The sequence below is a fragment of the Acromyrmex echinatior genome, chromosome 7 (assembly GCF_024713525.1).
Source record: "Acromyrmex echinatior isolate Ae372 chromosome 7, ASM2471352v2, whole genome shotgun sequence".
In the NCBI taxonomy this organism is placed as follows: domain Eukaryota; kingdom Metazoa; phylum Arthropoda; class Insecta; order Hymenoptera; family Formicidae; genus Acromyrmex; species Acromyrmex echinatior.
Genome location: NC_141858.1, coordinates 14,573,604 through 14,593,665, shown reverse-complemented (window position 1 = coordinate 14,593,665; position 20,062 = coordinate 14,573,604). Strand labels below are relative to the sequence as shown.

The 20,062-nt window shown below is 34.4% G+C and overlaps 1 protein-coding gene across 3 annotated transcripts in view; it reads left to right on the top strand.

The window, feature by feature from the left end:
- acj6 (abnormal chemosensory protein 6) overlaps positions 1-20,062 on the top strand; it is a 55,133-nt gene that overhangs the window by 20,987 nt on the left and 14,084 nt on the right. The window contains exons 2-3 of one of the 3 annotated variants that reach the window (XM_011069049.2): positions 10,172-10,228; positions 18,694-18,882. In XM_011069049.2, coding sequence (XP_011067351.2) covers positions 10,172-10,228; positions 18,694-18,882 — 246 coding nt within the window. Of the gene's footprint in view, positions 1-10,171; positions 10,229-18,693; positions 18,901-20,062 lie in introns of all 3 variants that reach the window. The other 2 variants (XM_011069040.2, XM_087407939.1) reach the window with 2 other exon arrangements.

Genomic DNA, 20,062 nt, shown 5'->3' with positions numbered 1-20,062 from the left:
TATTTTAATGCCAGACACAATTTAAAATATTTCATACTCTCATACATAATAATTTTAAATAATTATATTTAATTCTACAAATAGTATACGTGGGTATTAAACAATCACATAATTTCTTTTTAATTATATGTTATGGCTGCTGCTGTTTCGTCAAATTAAAAACATTATTCCACAATAACATCAAAATAACATCAATACAATCAGATGTAAATATAAGGAATTATGATTATTTCTCTGTTTCCAATTATTTATATAATATTAAATGCAAAAAATTATATATATGTAGATCTTGATTGTCACTTATTTGAATAGCTAGTAAAGTAACATATAAGCAAGACTGATTTAAAAAATAATTTTCTTTTATTCAGAGAAACTACGCGTCATTTTCATGTCTTAATACCTCGATTAAATCGACATTTCACAATATACTGCAATAATATGATAATCCGCGTAGCTTCTTTGAAGAAAATATTGTACTTTCCTTTTATTTCACAGAATATTTGTAGAGATCAATAACTTGATAAACTTGATACACAAAATGGATACATAAAATACTAATATACAGATTTGAACGAAGCTTACAAATGCATCCTATCGATTTTCTGCTTGCACATTTGCTTCCTCTTAATTTTCATCCCTGTTCAGCGAATCGTTCATAATTTCTACGTTACCGAAAATATTATCCTTTCCGTCTGGGAAAGCAACACCCGCGTTTGACGAGTGGCACTTATGATGGATGAGGAATGATTACGCAAGAATATATATCACTTGATCATATTTAGCAACAATCGAGCATGAGATCCCGGAATTCCGCGTGTGCGATGTTTCTGTGGCAAATAAATAGGCATTTTCTAATCTTATTTTATAATTCCTTTCATTACAGAGATTTTTTCCGGATAAAAAATTGACTCAATTCTAAGCATAATACTAAATTTTCAAAAGTCAAATATTTTATTCTCCATGCAAACTCTATTTCTTTAGTTTAGCTTATTAACCGACGTTATAATTTTAAAATGTCTAAAGATAAAATATCAAACGTAAATATAATTCACTCTATACTAATATTTCAACTTTTAAAACTGCTAAAATCGTGAAAGCAAAAAGTAATACAATCTCTATAATGGCGAAAATTCTCACGTTCGTTCAAGCGAGAATATAATGCTGCAAATTAGCGAATTCCGCGACAATATGCAACGGCGTATCAATTTTTGATCACACGCGGCATTTAACAGCAGCGTGCAATAATATCGTTTTCGCGAAAATGTCCGATCATTATTACGTTATCGATAGAGATGACTTTTGATTGCCCTTGTCGAGTAATAATTATCCCTTTGTGTTGCAAATAAAAGAAACTTATATATATAATTATATAATACATTGAAAATGCAGATGCGAATTTCTAATATTAGAAGAATAATTATATTTTATTATACAATATAAAAAAAAAACTTAATATGCAAACATACATACAATATTATGCTACCCTACGGGAATACTCTAATTACGTAATATTATAATCAGCATAAAGTCATTGAAAAATAATACAAAAGATGAATATGCGTAATTTTCTGTGCTGATCGTATCAATAAAATGTCATAGCAATATAACATGTGTACGAAAATGAAGGCAAAACAAACGTATGATTTATAGTCGTGTAATCGTCGCGAGTCGACGATGCGGACAAGAGGAAAAAAATTAACGACTGCGTCCGCACCTGCGCTTGCACGTGGCAAGTAGGTACATATGTGCAAGGACAACGTAATGCTTTTATATTAGACATCATCAATGATATCGCGAGAGCTGGAGTTAGCATTTAATAGAAATTAAAGCTCTTCGACGGAGGAGATAAACCGACAGTTGCAGGTTACGTTTGCATTCGTGTGTTTGATTGTGGTGTGCAGCAAACAACAAACAACGATCGCGAAATGAATTTTACATAAAGCTCGAAATAGTTGACCAGTATTGGCCAGTATTATAACAATTAAAGTTATGAAACCTATTTGATTTTGATGAATCGGTTGTGTACTTGAAATACTTACAGTTTGCGCTTCTTCCCCTTTTAATATTTCCATTCCGCGATATCATTACTCGCACGCTCAAAAATATAGCGTAAACATGTAAAATTGTAGCGTAAATGTTGACGAAATTACTGACGATTTTCAGTGGCCAATCGTAATTAGTTGATGAGAAACTAATGAGTTTGTTTCTGCACGGAATTCCAAGTCCATTACTGTTTCTAACTAATTGACTTTGATGTTTAAGGCGTCTAATGAATTGCTAAATTTATGATTATTCACGCACACGAGTAAAGTTACACAAATGCGCGTATGCATACACGCACATACACGCACGCAAACTCTTCTATAATTCATTCGTAATCGTTACTTTTCACCTGCTATATCTCTTATTTTCTCTCATGACCTATTTCTTTCACCGTTACGGTTGCACACACGCAAAAGTCATTGACTCGAATCTATGTTTTGTGTGTGTGTGTGTGTGTGTGTGTGTGTGTGCTACTCACTAATAAAAATCATCGTTATATGCATCTGAACGATCCTCTAAATAGCGTATAAATCGGTACTCTTACTTTTATCCACAACTATATTATTTTTAAGCCAATTTAAGAATTATAATTCATAAAATCACATGTCCAATTTATCTTTCTGAAAAAAAATGCCAAGATTTTCTACAATTTCCAAAGTAATGTCAAACAGATGAATCAATTATCTCTAATATATTATATAACAAGAACAATATGAAAGCACTTTTTACAAATCCTCTTCAAACAAGCCTCGCTCTATCTCGCTGTCTCTATCATTTTAATTGTCACCCACCGATCTGATTGTCTTATCGTTCGTGGAACGCGAAGGGGAAACGCCGACGATTGATAACGTTAAACGTTCCTTTACCTCGTGTGGCTTTACATTGCTGTCTTATAGCAGATCGCTGCACGGAGAAGGATAGGAGAACGAGCAAGAGAACTGAGCATGGCGGCTGAGTATAGTGTGGATGGTTTGGATCGATGAGAGAAAGCCGCCGGTCTGATTGGCGGGGCTGCGGGGGCGGAACAGGACGTAGCCAATGAACGTGGCTATCCCCGACATATAGTGGTTACGAAATCACTGATTTTTACGCTCGGCACCCGTCAATTTCGACTCTACTGTAAATACCATAAATCGATTAGTCGCAATTTAAATATCGTAGCGTTACAGCCTCGAGATAAGTCGGCGTGACATTTACACGTTGTCACGTCTCACGCATTGCAACGTTACGACGTGAATTTCCAAAGAGTCGGTTGCAAAAAAAAAAGAAACGCATTTCGACAATTCTTACAGTTATAACTTACTTCTTTATAGCTTACGAGCGATAAAAAAATGTAATACGGCCGCGCTAAACTGTCGCTTCTTTCCTCGTCTTTTTGATCTTTTACGGATCATTTGGCCCGTTCGATTTGAGCAACGCGTACATTAGCACGTCAAAATATAGGCATGTTACTAAATTATTCTACTACTCTTCTCTCGCGTCACATGATGAGTACCGATTACGAAATAGCAATGAAACGTAACCAATATGTATTGATTCGGGCGATAATTCTGATGTACCTTGCATTATCGATTGCCAAATTAGCATGTCACCGAATTGCGAGAAAGGAGAAATAAAATGTTACAATATTATATTATTTACTTAATATCTCAGCATTGTTGCTTTCATCTTGCATACGTAAACGATTTTCCCTGCAAGTAATGGTGAAATTTGTTTTGTTTTTGTTTTGTACTTAAAAAATTTATTATTAACAAATAAAAAAAAATTTTTTTAATTTTTAAACTTTTAAAAATCGATGAATTTACATCAGATTATGTTACTAAGGATGGCCTAATGTTAGTCGAAACATAGCTTTGTTTTCAAATTATTGTAAAATTAAAATTTATTTATTACCTAATATCATTGACTCGTAGCCTTTATCATTTAATTTGTGTTATAAAGAATTTTCTCAAAGGAATCTTTACACATACAATCATGTAGCAATTTGTAATTGCATTTGTAAAATAATGAGTGATATTTTTAGAAGATATAATTTTTACCTTATTGGATATGAACAACTTGAATAGCGCAATTTCACATGCTATCCAGAAAAAATCTCTCCTGCGCGAGATTATTTTCCGCATTTAATTTATTATTTAACAATATCTTCTCCTGGCTGTGTGCACGCAAGTGTGCTGGTGTCATAAACTCTAAATATTTTTGGCCATATATTCTATGTAGATAATAAATAGTACCGTCGTGATTTATAGCGTTTCATTGTTTATGTAGGAACGCTAGAGTGAAATTTTCATGCGATCTCGGATAGAAAGCGTCGCATTTGTTTATAGACACAGTCTAGACAAAAAGAGCTCGATAAGCGTGCGAAGTCTCGCCGTCGAGTGAAGCTATCTTCGGTGTCATAGGTGCGCAATAATTGATTATTATTCACTGATTTAACAGTCTCCTTGACAGGCATGTTGAACTCTGTCTGACCTCAGCAACTCCAGTTCGGCCATTGATCTCACGAAAGCAAGAGTTGTCAATGCGCCGACCCAAATTTCAACATCACATTATTCCTTTTTAACACTTTTCAACGCTATTTGAAATACGTGTCGTGATAAGAGCTCCCGGTCCTATCGAAATGCATTTATTAAATCAACCTGACTAACACATATCGTCTATCTTTATTAATAGTCGTTACCGATGTAAATTTCAATTCTAATCAAATATATATTATGTTGTATTAAATATGTGACATAAAATGTTCGTACAAACAGCAATTAGTTCAAACATTTTATAAAGCCATTATTTTATTAATGGTTTGGTGAAAAAAGTCATTATAAGTTAAAGAAATTATATGTATAAACGTATTGATAAATATATGTAGGCACAACAATGTGAAAAATTATAATTAGATATAAGAATTTTTTTTAACTTCTTACATGATGTATCCCTAAGACAATTATTCAAGAAACAAAAAAAAATTCGGCATATGTAATATAATAATTTTACTTCTATAGTTTAATATAAACTTTATACTAAATATTTTTATTATTTTAAGAGATAATTTAAGCTATATGCTATTATATTAATATTATATATATATTATATATATATATATATATATCAATGTTTTAAAATTTGGGTATGACAAGTATCTCTGTAGCAGTAAATCTTAAATGGTTCAACATTCATTAAAACAAGAACGAAATTGGAGACGTTTTGAATTAAAGAACGGCTTAAAGGATGCAATATTACGTGCATAAAGTAAGCGTTATCTTATTGGCACTTGAAATCGCATGTGAATTTCAAAGAGACGATTTCGAAGCATTACACTTTTATTAAACGTCGAGACGCAAAATCGAGCAAAATAATATTAGAAATGGCGCAAAAGCGCGACGTCTGATCGCACAAGAGCGCTGTCCGAATTTTGTCAGAATCGCATTAATTTATTCTGCCTTTCGTTAGCGCGACTGTAGCGAAATGTCGTTTCTCAGTCGCTTAATCAGGTTTCGCATTGAGAGTAAAAAATCACCACGGAAAGAGTTAACGGAGAAACTACGATGGGGCGGCTGTGAACCAAAGAGAAAGAGAAGAGAAAAGAGAGAGGAAGAGAGAGAGAGAGAGAGAGAGAGAATATTAAATTAGGAAATTTCATAAATTCCCTTTAGCGATCTCTTAGACGATTCGCGCTTCAAGACTCGTGTTTTTCGCTTGAAATCATAATGAGCCGCGTCAGGCTAAATCTACCTACATACAGTTAGCTATCTGTTCCATATTTTGCGCGACGACGACACCAGTGATGATCAGTTTCTCTTTTCATCGATCTAATTGCATTTTATGTCTTCATGTTGTCGATAAGATTGATCCCGAAAAAATAATTGCAAGTAATCACTCATATACACAGAAATATATACTGATTAACTATTACTTACAGAGAATCTTTTAGATGAAAAAATTAACGTGTGAATAAATTATCGTTATTGAATAGAATTTGCATTTAGATCTAAAAAAATGAGAAAGATGAAGGGATAGTAATCCAAAAATAACGATTCACGTATCAATTAAGGACGATTTATCTTTTTCGAAACCGTTTATCAGATAAATATTTCAAAATACCATAAAAATACATCTCGGGTTAAAGTGAGAGATTATTTTACAAGATGCAGAATATTTTCTCTATTACTGATTAAAAAAATAAATTTGTTTTTATGTATTATGTTTAAAAAAAATTCACTTTGCCTCAATTTGCTCAACGCAATGTTATCGATGACGTCGAATCGCGAAAGAACGTACTCCGAGAATATTACGAGAAAGTACGTAAGATTCTTCGCAGAAGTTTCACCGGTAATTATCTAAAGTTACCAAGGGCCACGGGAGTCAAAGTGTGAAGTCGTGTTCGAAGTCTTTCTGCACTTCAACGCTCCTTCGTGCCGGTTAATAACAAATGAGCCGGGCTGCGAGCCCCTCACTTTTGTTATAATCGGAGACACTTGCCCTCGTACAGTTACCGTCTACCATTCTGCATTATTCAGTGAATTCATTTGTAGCATTCTAAACAGCCAACTTATATCTCTCGCTTCCTTAACGCTTTGTTGCTTGAATATAACTACAACTTTCTACGGGGATGTTAAAATTATGATATTATATGAAAACTTTGCATTTTTTAAATTTCTCCTTATTGATAAAATCTTAAATTCTTAATATAACCAATTGTAATAATTCAATCCTACCTTGCTTAGTTTTGATACATTTTAAAATAACCTTCTAGGGTGTCTAAAAATTTGCTCTATTTCAGGAAAGACGTGAAAAATAATCTATTTTAGACTAATATTTTTCTTCTATAGTCGATAACATTGCTCACTTATATTAGAATTTAAACAATATATTAATTTGTCTAACAGTTCTCTAATATTAATCACGCTGTTTTTAACGTGTAATATTAAACAAAATTTATAAATTATTATAGACATTCTTTTGATGAGGTAGAAACCGTTGTTTCTTATTTAAAGTTCAAAAACGTCGTAATCATTATATTCCTTATGATCATTCATACCAATAGACAATATTTAAAACAATTTTAAAAGATTTTCCTTATTTTTACGAATACATCACAGCAAACTGCATCGAATTTCAAACAAATCTTTCCCTGTCAGAAACGTCGTTTGGCATTTTACGTTTCGCATCGCTGCGCCCCACGACAATGTTCAATCAAATTTTTCGCCGTGCGTATCTCCCCGCGAAAAAGGTCAAATTTTCGATATTCGTACACCGCGCCATACCGTCCAATCTAAAGCATCAGTATGATCCTCCGGCACGGTACAGCAGTTGATTTACAATCGGCCGTGGGAATTCGCTTGATAATCAAACGAGAGTTTCGGATTGGATTTGTACGGCGCGTTGCACTGTCTCTCTATATGCAGCAAGCAGGGCCGTGGTGAGGCGAGGAGAGGCGAGAAGAGGCGAGGAGAGGCGAGGAGAGGCGAGGAGAGGAGAGGAGAGGAGAGGAGAGGAGAGGAGAGGAGAGGAGAGGAGAGGAGAGGAGAGGAGAGGAGAGGAGAGGAGAGGAGAGGAGAGGCGAGGCGAGGCGCGGCGCGGCGCGGCGCGATGCGGCGCGGCGCCGCTACGAGCGCACGAAGCGCGCGCGCGGCATCGGCCATGTGAAGGAAAATCAATTAGCCGGGCAAACTGATTCGACTGCGTCTGTTTACTCGTGCGAGTCCGCAATGTGTTTCGCGTCGTAGCACAGGCGCTTCCGCGCATATACATATGTATATACGCACTCTCGTACACACGCGTGTACAGAGCCGCTACGCACACAACGTGCCGATGCAACGAGGCTTTTGTGCGGCTGATGCACCGCGAAGCTCTCGCACTACGCGCTGCAATACACACACGTGTATCTCGATATACAGCCGAACGTACATTTCTAGCCAGTACCATCGCGCACTGTACAAATGCACACACGCGTACGTATTCACACTCGCGTATGTACGATCGTATATGGAATTTAAGAGATGACGTACGTTATACCGCATGATGCTTAATGCGCCACAGCATATTGTTGCGTAAGCGTATTATCCAAGATTATATATTGTTCAAAGAATTTTGACTAAGTAGCATTCTATCTATGACTAGTGCCAGTCATCTGATAAATCTAGCTAATTTTTAAGTAATTCCTTTATCGATGAAGTTTGAGAAAGAAGAGAATGTCGAGGCATGCATTTTTTTTTTCCTTTAAATTTACTTTAATCTCTTTTATTCATAAGAAAATGTAACTTAGGATGCTTCTATTGATTTATTTGTTGTATTGAGAAACATCGAAGCTAAACTATATTCTGTTAATAACGGTAATCATATTCGAGATATCAATCAGATTTCTGATCATCGAGATGTATTATTGAAAATGTCAAACGAACAACATCGAATCATTCGATATCATGTCCAAGCCGTCAGATGGATAACATGGCGAGATAATGTCGTCAATGAGCACAAAAATATGACGTTGATATTCACCGAAATAAAAGACGCTACGTCGTTTTTTATAATTCTTCAAATTTTAACCGAAAATATCTCGATAACCAAGTTTTGAATCAAGTATCATTAAACGCCATCTAAAATTCTGAAATCAATGGAAAAATAAGATTCGACCTATTCAATTTTTTTTATGGTTGTTGTCTCGATGAATATTTGACAGTCGGGCATAAAAATGGCACCGATATTCACCGGGCGGAAGATGACAAATGATTGAAAAATCATGTCAAATGCACCCTGAGTGGCACGTATATCTGCAATCGAAACTCGATGATATATTGTGCGTACACGTCGATTCCAAGTATCACCACAGACGCGTTGGAACGTGTGACATGTTAATAAAGTACGTCGCTTCGAAAGAGTGATGTATTCATATTAGTCTCGGTGTCCGTAATGACATAATCATTGTCATCAAGAAACGCGCGAGTGCAGAATTGGCCGACGCTTTAATAAGGACGATATTGAATTACCTAGTTCTGCGCGAATCCTAAAATGACTCATTTAATTTGCGACGGCGTCGCGACGCCGGTATGCCCCGATTCTGTCAATCTTTCGGCTTCGCTTTAAATATAATATAAATGCATACGTATGTATATCATGTACGTGTGCCAGTACGTGTTTGTGTGTGTGTGTGTGTTTGCGTATGTGTGTTTATTTGTGTGTGTGTGTGTGTGTGTGTGTGTGTGTGTGTGTGTGTGTGTGTGTGTGTGTGTGTGTGTGTGTGTGTGTGTGTGTGTGTGTGTGTGTGTGTGTGTATAAGTGTAAGCGGACAATTGCGCGCGACACACGATCGCGCGCACGCGTGCGTGTCCTGCGACGCGATCGGCAAAAATAAAATATGCAGACGAGATAAATATTAAGTGCCGTTGACAGGTAAATCGCGTAACACGTTCGATTTCCATTCGGATGAAAATACTTCTCGGCTACGGTCATTAGCCGCGTATTGAAATTTATTACGTAGTCTACGTGGGACTCTAAAACGGCCTCGTGACATCCCTTGTCGAACATATGAATCTGCGCTAACAAAATATACATTTTCGCGATATAATAATGTTAATTTTATCGTCTATTGTTCTATCACACGTTGTCTCGATATGAAATTAGTATAGTAGATAGATCAATGATGTATATTACATCGGATTATTAATTTTGTTATAATATAAGAAAGGAAGCATTAAAAATTTAGAACGGAATTAGACCAAGTCTAACAATAAGAACGAATATTTATCACATTTACGTCATACATTTTCAAAAATAAAAATGTAATTGACGATTAAGTATGGATTAATTTTGAAAAATACTATTGTCATAGCAATATTAAATTCATTGTTATTAAAGTATTCGTCTAGACAGCATAAAACACTACAATTTCTTTCCTGCATAATATAAAACATAATAAACAATTGTTTGTCCGTTTAAATATATTTGCAAATTGACGTTTGACATCTCGTCTTTCCGTTTTTCTGTTTTTTAGTTTAGATTTTCCTCTCTCATGGTGCTGCCATTTCTACGTGAAAGAAAAATACATTTAACACTATCTAGATAAAATTGGTTTAGTGCTGTATTATAAGAAAATCTTGACTCTGATGAGAAATGGCATTTTTTCATTTTGCAGAGTCGTATATTCGAAGACGCATCCATTGTGTGCAATTCTTGGTCACCAAGGCATAATGTGAGTACTGAATTACATTTTTTTCTTTTTTATTTTTTTCCTCTGTGCACGTTTTTCAAATTAAAGAGGGATTGATTCGATTAATTTGACTTTGTGTCGCGTGATGTTGAGATAAATATTATAATATTATTAAAACATGATATAATTTATGAGAAAAGTCAACTGTTTTATTAATCATAGACTTATTTAGAAAATAGTAATAAAACGCCTAGACGGATTAATTACATCTTTACGGAACGACGTCGCCGTGATATCATTTTAATAGAACAACCCGATTATTTGAGACGTCTGCAGACGAGACAATGTAGTTATACACATCACGTGTCGTCTTTCTAATAATTATATTCGCATAATATGTACGACAATTACGTTGCGTCGTAATATTGCAACATTATAAAGTTAATAAATGAAAAAGTTTTTCAGATATACAGATGTATAAAATATACACATACTTAACATGATTTATCATTATATTTATTTTCCGTTTTATGAGCTGAATATTTCAAAAAATGACATTTAAAAATTAAATAAACGTCTTTATGATATGTTTCTAATAAATATATATATATATACTCTGTTTCTGATAAATATATACTCTCAAATTATATATACTTATGTGATACACATATAAGTATATAAAAAATACTTATTGTCACATATGACGATTCTTTCTATGGAATTTGAAAACTTTTCGTTAGAGTGAAAATTCAATTAGATCTCATTCTCTCAGAATTATAAGTGGAAAAAAGGAAAGAGAGAAAAGGGAAAAAAGAGATAATGAAGGAAAAGGAGGAGAGACGGGAGTAGAGAGAGAGAGAGAGAGAGGTAAAGAGAAAAAGGGGGAAGAGAAAGAGATTATGAGACTATTACTGTACGAAATGCCTCATAATATTTATGCTTTACGGAGCCACGTAGTTACGGTAGCCAGGCTCGCATAAACTTGCTAACTCGTGGTTACGATTATGGCCAGTAGTAAATTGATTATTTAGATATACGATGAGGCGATAGTCGAGTACCGTAAAAAGAGCTATGTGTCACTTATGCTCACCACGGATGCAACAGATACTCGCGGTGCTACGACAGGAGTCAATGCGATCCGGCGTTTTTCGTTGCCGTTCGTACATTCTTCTCTCGATAGCCGCGCGCGAGAAATTATTCGTACATCAATGTATTGAATTTTTTCATACATTGGCATAATAACGGGGAGATAACGATTTACGGAAGAGGTATTATATCTATAAATTTGTGAGGAACATTATCGATAAAGATGACATGCGGAGGAGTGCACGCGTTAAACATATATACGTAATAATAATATATGATAGAACAATACGTGACGATAATACGATGGGACCACAACGGAATGATTGAACACAGCGGAAATGGAAATCGATAACGCAGATTTAACAACAATAATACCAGAGACGAGATGTAGCCGCAAGTCACAGCGTCATCGGCGTATCACGGACATAAAAAGACGTTAATATGATAGTATTAACGACAATAGCAACGTTTAATATTAACGTCGTTAAGGGAGCGGAGTGTAACAGCGCTATTATAAATCGATGATACCCAGCGCGGCGCGGCGCGGTGCGACGGCGGCGGCGGCGGCGGCGGCGGCGGCGGCGGCGGCGGCGGCGGCGGCGGCGGCGGCGGCGGCGGCGGCGGCGGCGGCGGCGGCGGCGGCGGCGGCGGCGGCGGAGGCAGTGGAGAAGGCGGTGGAGACCGCGGGGTCGAGTCGCGTCTGCGCTACGAATGAAACTGAATTTGATGGACCCACAGCGCGAGAAGCCCACGAATAATGTTCTTTACTCTAGACAGTAGGTACTCCGCCATGCAAGTGATAATTTGAACAGTCTCCCCGTTTTCGTGTCAGACGTCAGATTTTCTGGAAGAATTTACTTATTCATGCGTCAGACTACTCCGTGATGTAGGTTATCGGACGGAAATAACGTAATTGTCCCAATTTGCGATATCCGATAGCCGACGGGTCCGTGGCGCGCTCTCCGCACTCCGCATTCGGACTCGTAGTAACCGCGAGCTGATCGCTAATCAATTTCGTATACGGAATGATACGTAATTGAACCGCACGCCGCGTGATGAGATTTTATTTTATTTTTTTCACTCGCGCTACGAACTAACGCGCTCCTCTTACAATTAGTATTGATGCCGTGCTATTCGTATCTTATTGACGCGACGGATGCGCTACTTGGCGGCATTTATCGATCGAATCTCGCGGACGGTTCTCTGACTAACCGCTTGGCTCAGACACGACTGAGTTTTAATTGCTAATTGATTTTGTGCACACGTTCGAAGATTTATGTATCATATTGATGTGTCCGGGGCACATCTAATTTTGCATTCCCGAACGAAATGGATTAAGAGAATTGGTTTTCTGTTGAAATACGATTTTCCAAGGAACAATGCCTTGATAAGGCAAACGATTACGCGCATCTGATACAAATGAATTATACAGAATATCCGTAATTATATATAATCGACTTATTTTGCTAATACCTTTACACCGTGGATTCCTTAGAAAAAAAAGAAGTACTCTACTTATATATTCTGGGATTCGTACACGATAATTTTACGTTTTCTTTAGAATAATTGACAATATAAAATACATTATTAATGTTCTAATAGATATTTCTTGAAAATAATCAGCCAAAACGAGCATTATTAACATTCTCGAGAAAACGTGATGAAAAATTAAGAAACATTATTTATTTTATAATGTCTTTTTTCAGATTGTCTTTCTAAATTCTAATTTCAAACCACTCCTTGATTCTGCGCTATGACTATATAGTCTTGTTATCAGTTATATGTTAGCCACTTAATCAGACCCACCGTCGGACGATGGAATAAATTATGCGGAGGGCTTGCAGGGTCTGATAATTCAATTGTAATTGCCTAATCCTCATAATACCTTACTTCTAGAAGACGTATCTCGACCGCAAGGGTCGGCCGCATCGAAAAATGACTCTATTAACCGCGACGTTCGCAGAGAATCGCGCAAAGGGGAAGAAACTTTGTTAAACAACAGTAGGAGGTGTTAACTATATAGCTAATAAGAGCAATCTGTATTCTTGCTGGCACTATTAAGCTTCGTCCACACCATACAAACGTTTTATATTATGTTAACAATGCGCGTGATTTTATAAATCTTTTTAAACACATTAAGTAGATATTATATACAAGAGAAGAAAATGACAGCGAGGTGAAAGATTAATTTTGTTATGCTTAATTAATTTGTTATGCGGTAATCAGCACTATAATAGTATATATATTATGATAATATTTAGCTCGTTAATTAATGCATGATCCTAAATAAAAATAGACTCGGCATTTTAACTAAGTTCGATTAATTAAGATGACGGTATGTGAATATGAAAAAAAAACCTGATTCGTTGTAGAAATAAAAAAAAGCAGTAATTGTGAGAGAGACTTTAGAACCTTCTTCTCAACTTTGGTAATTTCGACCATTGCAGACGTGTGTATACACATGTATGTGTGCACATATGAAGATCGAGTGACTGTTCCAGTATTACGTTAAAGGAGGGTCCATCGCACTTTGCCCCTCGCGAATCGTAATTTATTGCCCTGCTAATGCTTCGATTAAGCAGCATGTCCGCGTGAAAAACGTTGTCATTATGGATACAACTTCCTGCGGGAAAGTATTACTTCTCACTCTAATACTTCTACGAATAAGTAATTGTTTTAATTGTATTTTCACGTGCTTACACAGCAAGTGGTTTTATTCGTAAATTTATTCGTAAATTTGACGCTTTTCTTCATTCTTTAGAAATCACATTCATAGTTTTCAGCAATTTTCCAGTTTTTCATCATCGTGTGGAGCTCAATTTATGAAAAAAATTGAACGGGAAAAATATTTGATAAATTAGACGTAATGCGTGGAGAAAATAAAATTAATTAACAACTGCTTCCATTAAAAATTTTCGTTTTCTTCATTTTGTTTTGTGAAAAAAAAATTCAAATAATTTATGTATCTGCGATAAACAAGACATACATTCTACATTTTTCATTTTGTGTTTTCCTCTTTAGTAGCATTTTGATTGTCAACTCTGGCGAGATACAGCTTCGCATTTCGTTACGGAAAATACAACAAACGGTAAGATAGGCGAGAGGGAAATTTCGGAATTAAAAAGAGTGACGGCAGTTCAGCAACCTAGAGACAGTCGTAGGTACGTCGTACTCGACGAAGACACGAGGAGTTCATAAATAATCGAAGCGCTAGAACACGCCAGTGGTTTCCGCATGAAACATTGATCGGGCAATGCGGACATTACAGGTCGTAATGAAATAAGTGGGCAGTGAATCACTTTTAGTTTTACCCGCCGTCCAAGCTAACGATATTTTGATAACTCTTACGGATTAATCTGGACAAGGATAGTAGGCTTGGCGGGTTACGGATAATAAAGAGTTGATGAAGAGAATAATAAAACTTTTAAAGAAATACCGAAATAGCACTTCATGTATAACATTAATAGATATATGATATTAAATAGTAGAGTACATATTAATGTTATGTCTTATGTAACAATGTTAATCATAATTTCAGAATGTATATGTAAACATTCAAATCCATGTTGTTTGAAATTATTTTTGTCGTGTCGTATTTTGAGAAATTTATATTGCAACATAAAACAATTTCTGAGAAAATTATAACATGTCAAAAAAAAAATTTTGAAAAATTTGTCTAATTATTTTCCGTGAATATAACAACATAAAAATAATAATCTTGTTTATCAATTGTGATCGTGTAGATACGTATTCTATCGCTAATTGTTATTCAATAAATACTGGAATTTGTTATTTTAACATAATGCTTTCTTTTAAGAGATATTACAGAAACTGTAATAGTTATGTCGAAGATTTGTACGTAAATATTGTTAAACATTCAATATTTTGTCACTGAAAAGGATATTTAAAATTGTTCTGCGTATTAAATTAACAATTTTTATGATCATAATAATAAATTATATGCAATACATATTGTAGAATCCAGCAAACTCATTCAAATTGTTTATATTTGAAAATTAGTTTGTTTATACGATTAACGATTCAATAATGTCATCAAATAACAAGTTACACAAAGTACACGAATCTTCACACGAATAGAGAAAACCAGTAATTATTAATTAATATTATTACTTAATAGAAGAAAGAAAAGTCAACAGTAATAGTTTAAACTATACTGATTCGTTTTACACGCAAAATCATTGAGACAATAATGAGATAATTTAGTAATGCCAACATTTCATATTGGACGACATTTCGTATTAGCGAAACTGCAAATTTTGTTTAAATTTGTTTAGATTTGAAATATATCTTCGTATTGAAATGGTTTCAAAGGCATGTTATAAGTTATATGCAACTTATAACTGCGATATTCTTTGAACGTAGATCGAACCTAGTAACATGTCGCAAGTGACAGATGTAGTTGATGCAGAATGTCCCATATAATATCGATCTCACCTCGGTGTACAGACAAGTCTAAGTGATATGAGGCTATGAATGCAATGTACAGCTTTCATTAAGATATTCCCCTAAAAAAGTTACTTTAATCAATAACAAAGAGTAGATAGAAACTGACTGCAGCTATAAAGTCGACATAACACAGTAATCGATATCAAGTTACATAAATTTTAATTAGTTTACATCAGTATAATTTTACATCAGAAATTCATATCTTACCGAGGGAGTTTGGAATATTTTGTTATAAATAAATAAAACTGTTATGAGTTCTCTTTTTTTTTCGAAGACAATAATAGAAGAAAGAAAATAAAATAACTCAATAAAAAGTTTGAAAAATTACTTATTAGTTAATTTATTAGTATTATATGTATATCGATTGAGAAACATTGATGTCCGAAAAATTAATATAGAATACGTATATGTATACGTGTACTATGTACATATATAGAATATGTAATTACGCATTCATGAAATTCTTTTAAAAATCGGCAAGTTACAAAAAGGGAATTTTGGTCCAACCCTCCTAGCACATAACGCGCCATGAAATGAAATCACACCCCCCTTGTTACTCCGTTCTGCACTGCTCATAAATTTCGCCGTAGCGTAGTTTAAGCTATTTTCGTTACCATTAAATGTTGACTCCGCCGAAGGGGACCGGATCTCCAAACACGCGAAAGGGAATCGGGATGATCCTCCCCCCGGCTCGTCCAGTTTCACCACTGCTGCGCGATACTGACGGATATATTCTGTCCACCGTCCCGAGGGAGACTCGGTCAAGTATCTATCCTTCGGATCGATTCCAGTGTAACGGATGAATTTGATTACCGAACATCATAGGGCATGTGTACATGCGCTAATACAATGACGTTACTGGGCTCGGGAGGATTGTAATCTAATGCCATTAATCCGTGCAAATATCGTCGTTTTTCCAATTACACATATCTGTTGTTTCTATTACACTGGAAAATATTATATATATATATATATATATATATATATAATATTTGTGTGTGTGTGTGTGTATATATATATATATATATATTATATAAGGGTGGTCCACTTGAATCGATCATTTGAAATATTTCATTTATTTTTGATGATATAAAAAATTTTTTAAATGAAAGTGGGAGGGTTTCCAGAGGGACATATTTTGATCATGTTGTTTTTTTTCTAAGTGGAGGCGTCAAAAACATATGAAGGTTACACTTTTTGTATGATTTTTTTTACATAATATGATTTCTGATGACTCTAATTATTCTGCATATAAAAGTATTAAGGTAGTAATATCAAAAAAACCAATAGTTGACAAGATATTTTACATTTAATTCTAACACATATTGACATAAAATGTTATGTAACTCAAAACTCTTCTCTACTTTCATTTAAAATATTTTTTTATATCATCAAAAATAAGCGAGACATTTCAAACGATCGATTTTAAGTGAATCCTTATATATATCTTTAGCACCGAATATCGCGCAATAACTATAAAAATTTTATTTAAAAGTTTTTAGATTTACAAAAGTAGATGTATTACTTGTTATTTTTTTGTCATGTATATGATAATTTCATAATAAATAACCAAATTGTAGGAATATTATTCTATTCATATTAAGCATTAGAAGGGTTGTATAAACATGAATCAGAAACGTTCCCTTACCGTCAGAGATATTTTTTTCTTACGGCAATATATTCATAGTTCAAATGACGAGATAAAATTTGTATTCTTTTACAAGCCTGCACAAGTTATTATGACTGTTGTTCAAATAAACTCGCTTTCGAGAAAAAATAATTTAACGTTCCAATATAAAGTTTATATAACGCAATATCATCCAATTCATTCTACATTACAAATTTCTAGTTTTCTATCGTTTAAAATAATTTTTTCAAAATTTTGCATGTATCCGTTGCACTATTCCAAATTATAATTATCTTAAATAATTAAAAATCTAATGAAATGAATAAGAAAATGTTTTTAGATAATAAATATCTCTTTACAGTATTTACACACAATATACCTATCATATATTTGTTTAAATCAAAATTAATAAATATTAATGTCTATTAACAAAAAAAAATTTTGTTTAATTGTCTACTTCGAAATAAAATTAAATTTAATTAATAAAATTAAATTGTATAATAAAATAAATAATAGAATATTTTGGAAAAATTGAAAAATTCAGTTTAAATAATAGAAAATTTATGTCTGAGCCTAAAAAACTTGCAATACGCGAACATCTCGGATAACAAAACTATTTTTAGGCTATCGATCGCACAGCCATGTTGCCGTCCAATATACAAGCTCATTGTTGCCCAGATAACGTCAAATGGATAAAATTCAACAAGAATTTATATAATAAATAATAGGCTATAACTAATCATTATTTGCATTATCCTCATATAAAGTAAATCAATTTACATTTGCAAATTACGATATTTAATCTGTTTCCCTTTGCGCTTGTAATTAACAGCGAATAAATAAATACTAAAATAAATTAGTAACAAACAAAAAAAAAATATGTGCATATATGTGCACGTAAATACGAATTTTATATGTAAATATTCAAATGAATTTGACAAATGAAAATTGAAAAAGATCTCCTAATTTATCATTAAAATACTTGTTCAATTAATGATCCCAATCTCTATTTACAAGTCAAAAGTATTATTAATAATATTGGATGATTGGATCGGTCTCTTTAAATATCACAAAAATAGCAGTAACAATCAGTAATTAAAATTGTGAAAGAATTAATGCGGTATTAACGCGGTATTTACGTTGAATTTAAAAAAAAAATGTTTAAATTATAAAAGGCATGTAAGTGCAAATACATGAGGTGTAAAAATTAGGAAGTGTAAGTTGCAATTAGATCACAATGTAACAAGTACATCAAGTTATCTGATTGTCAAAACATTACTTAATGCTTTAATCAATAAGTAACATATTGTAACATTTTGTGTTTCAGGGTGATTTATTCGGTGGCTTGAATAGTGGTCTGCAAGATGGCTTACTTTCAAGAGCGGAGGCTTTGGCAGCAGATTTGGGAAAACACAACGCTGGGACACCGATGCCGCTGAAGCATGATCCCGTATCTGTGTACCATCATGGAGCACATATGCCTACCCCCCACCCGAATAACCGGCCACATCATCAGGTACAATCACACCTCCTTGTGAGTCCGCATTTTTGATATATTTTATTCTATCGTACATATTACATTCTACAATACAATGTTAGAAACACATGAACACGTATTGTCTTATTTAATGGTGTGTCAATAAATAAACTATATAGATATATTCTCTCTTTACAAATCGATAAAAAGCTTTCGTTAAAAGTAAGAAATCTCTCTTTTATATATTTTTGTGAAGAAAAAAATGGAAAATATTAATCGCGCAAACTAAGCTGTTTAAATATTGTATGGAATATGCATGTCGCGATTACATTTAACTGCGAATATCAAATCAAATGGTTTATTCATTTTGCATTTCTATTTTTATTCTTGCATTAGATATCGTAACTATATACTCAGATTTAATTGTTGATAATAAAAAAAAGAATATTATTATTCGCGCAAGATAATTATCGTGATAAAAGCTGAAGGCTGCTATTGCCATTTCGTAAACCCCCCGTATACAAGCTGGGGGATGGTACATCCATAAAATGCAACGAATCCAACGGTCGGTTAAAATCGTTGCTAATAATTAATTACGCGCGGCAATTAATTTTGAATTCATATTTAATTGGCAGATTGAAAAATTTAATTTACGCAGTTTATTTGTTAATATCGCGAACAATGCAGACAACGATTTTAATTTTCTGCGTTTTAATGGTTAATAAGCCGTATTATATTTACAACCGTCGTTCATAATCGCGCAACAGCAGTGCAGTCGCGACGCCGTGATTATGCCGTTTAGATACGGTCATAATAATACATATATGATTTTCGTGCGAATTGCATTTCAATTTGTTGCCTCGTATACCTTATGCTAATTTGAGCAATCTGATGCTGATGATAGAAGTACAATGGGAGAACGGCGTCGGGTAACCAATGCGCATCGATCCGGAATGATGTTCTTAAATGTAGGGGCGTGCTTGTATATTATCTCCGTGTATATCTCCGTGTCACGACTGCTTGTAATGTTTTCTCTCTTCCCCCCCTTTAACCCCAGATAGAGAGCAATGAATTCTAAGGGTCCACGGGACCTGCGTCTGCGGCGAGGGTTCAATATGGGTTTTGTTCAACTTCTCGCGTGTCGGCTTTCTGTGGGATTTGCGTACGTGATTTTATCGTCATAAATCGCTTTCTCTCCTTTTCCTCGACTCCACTTGTT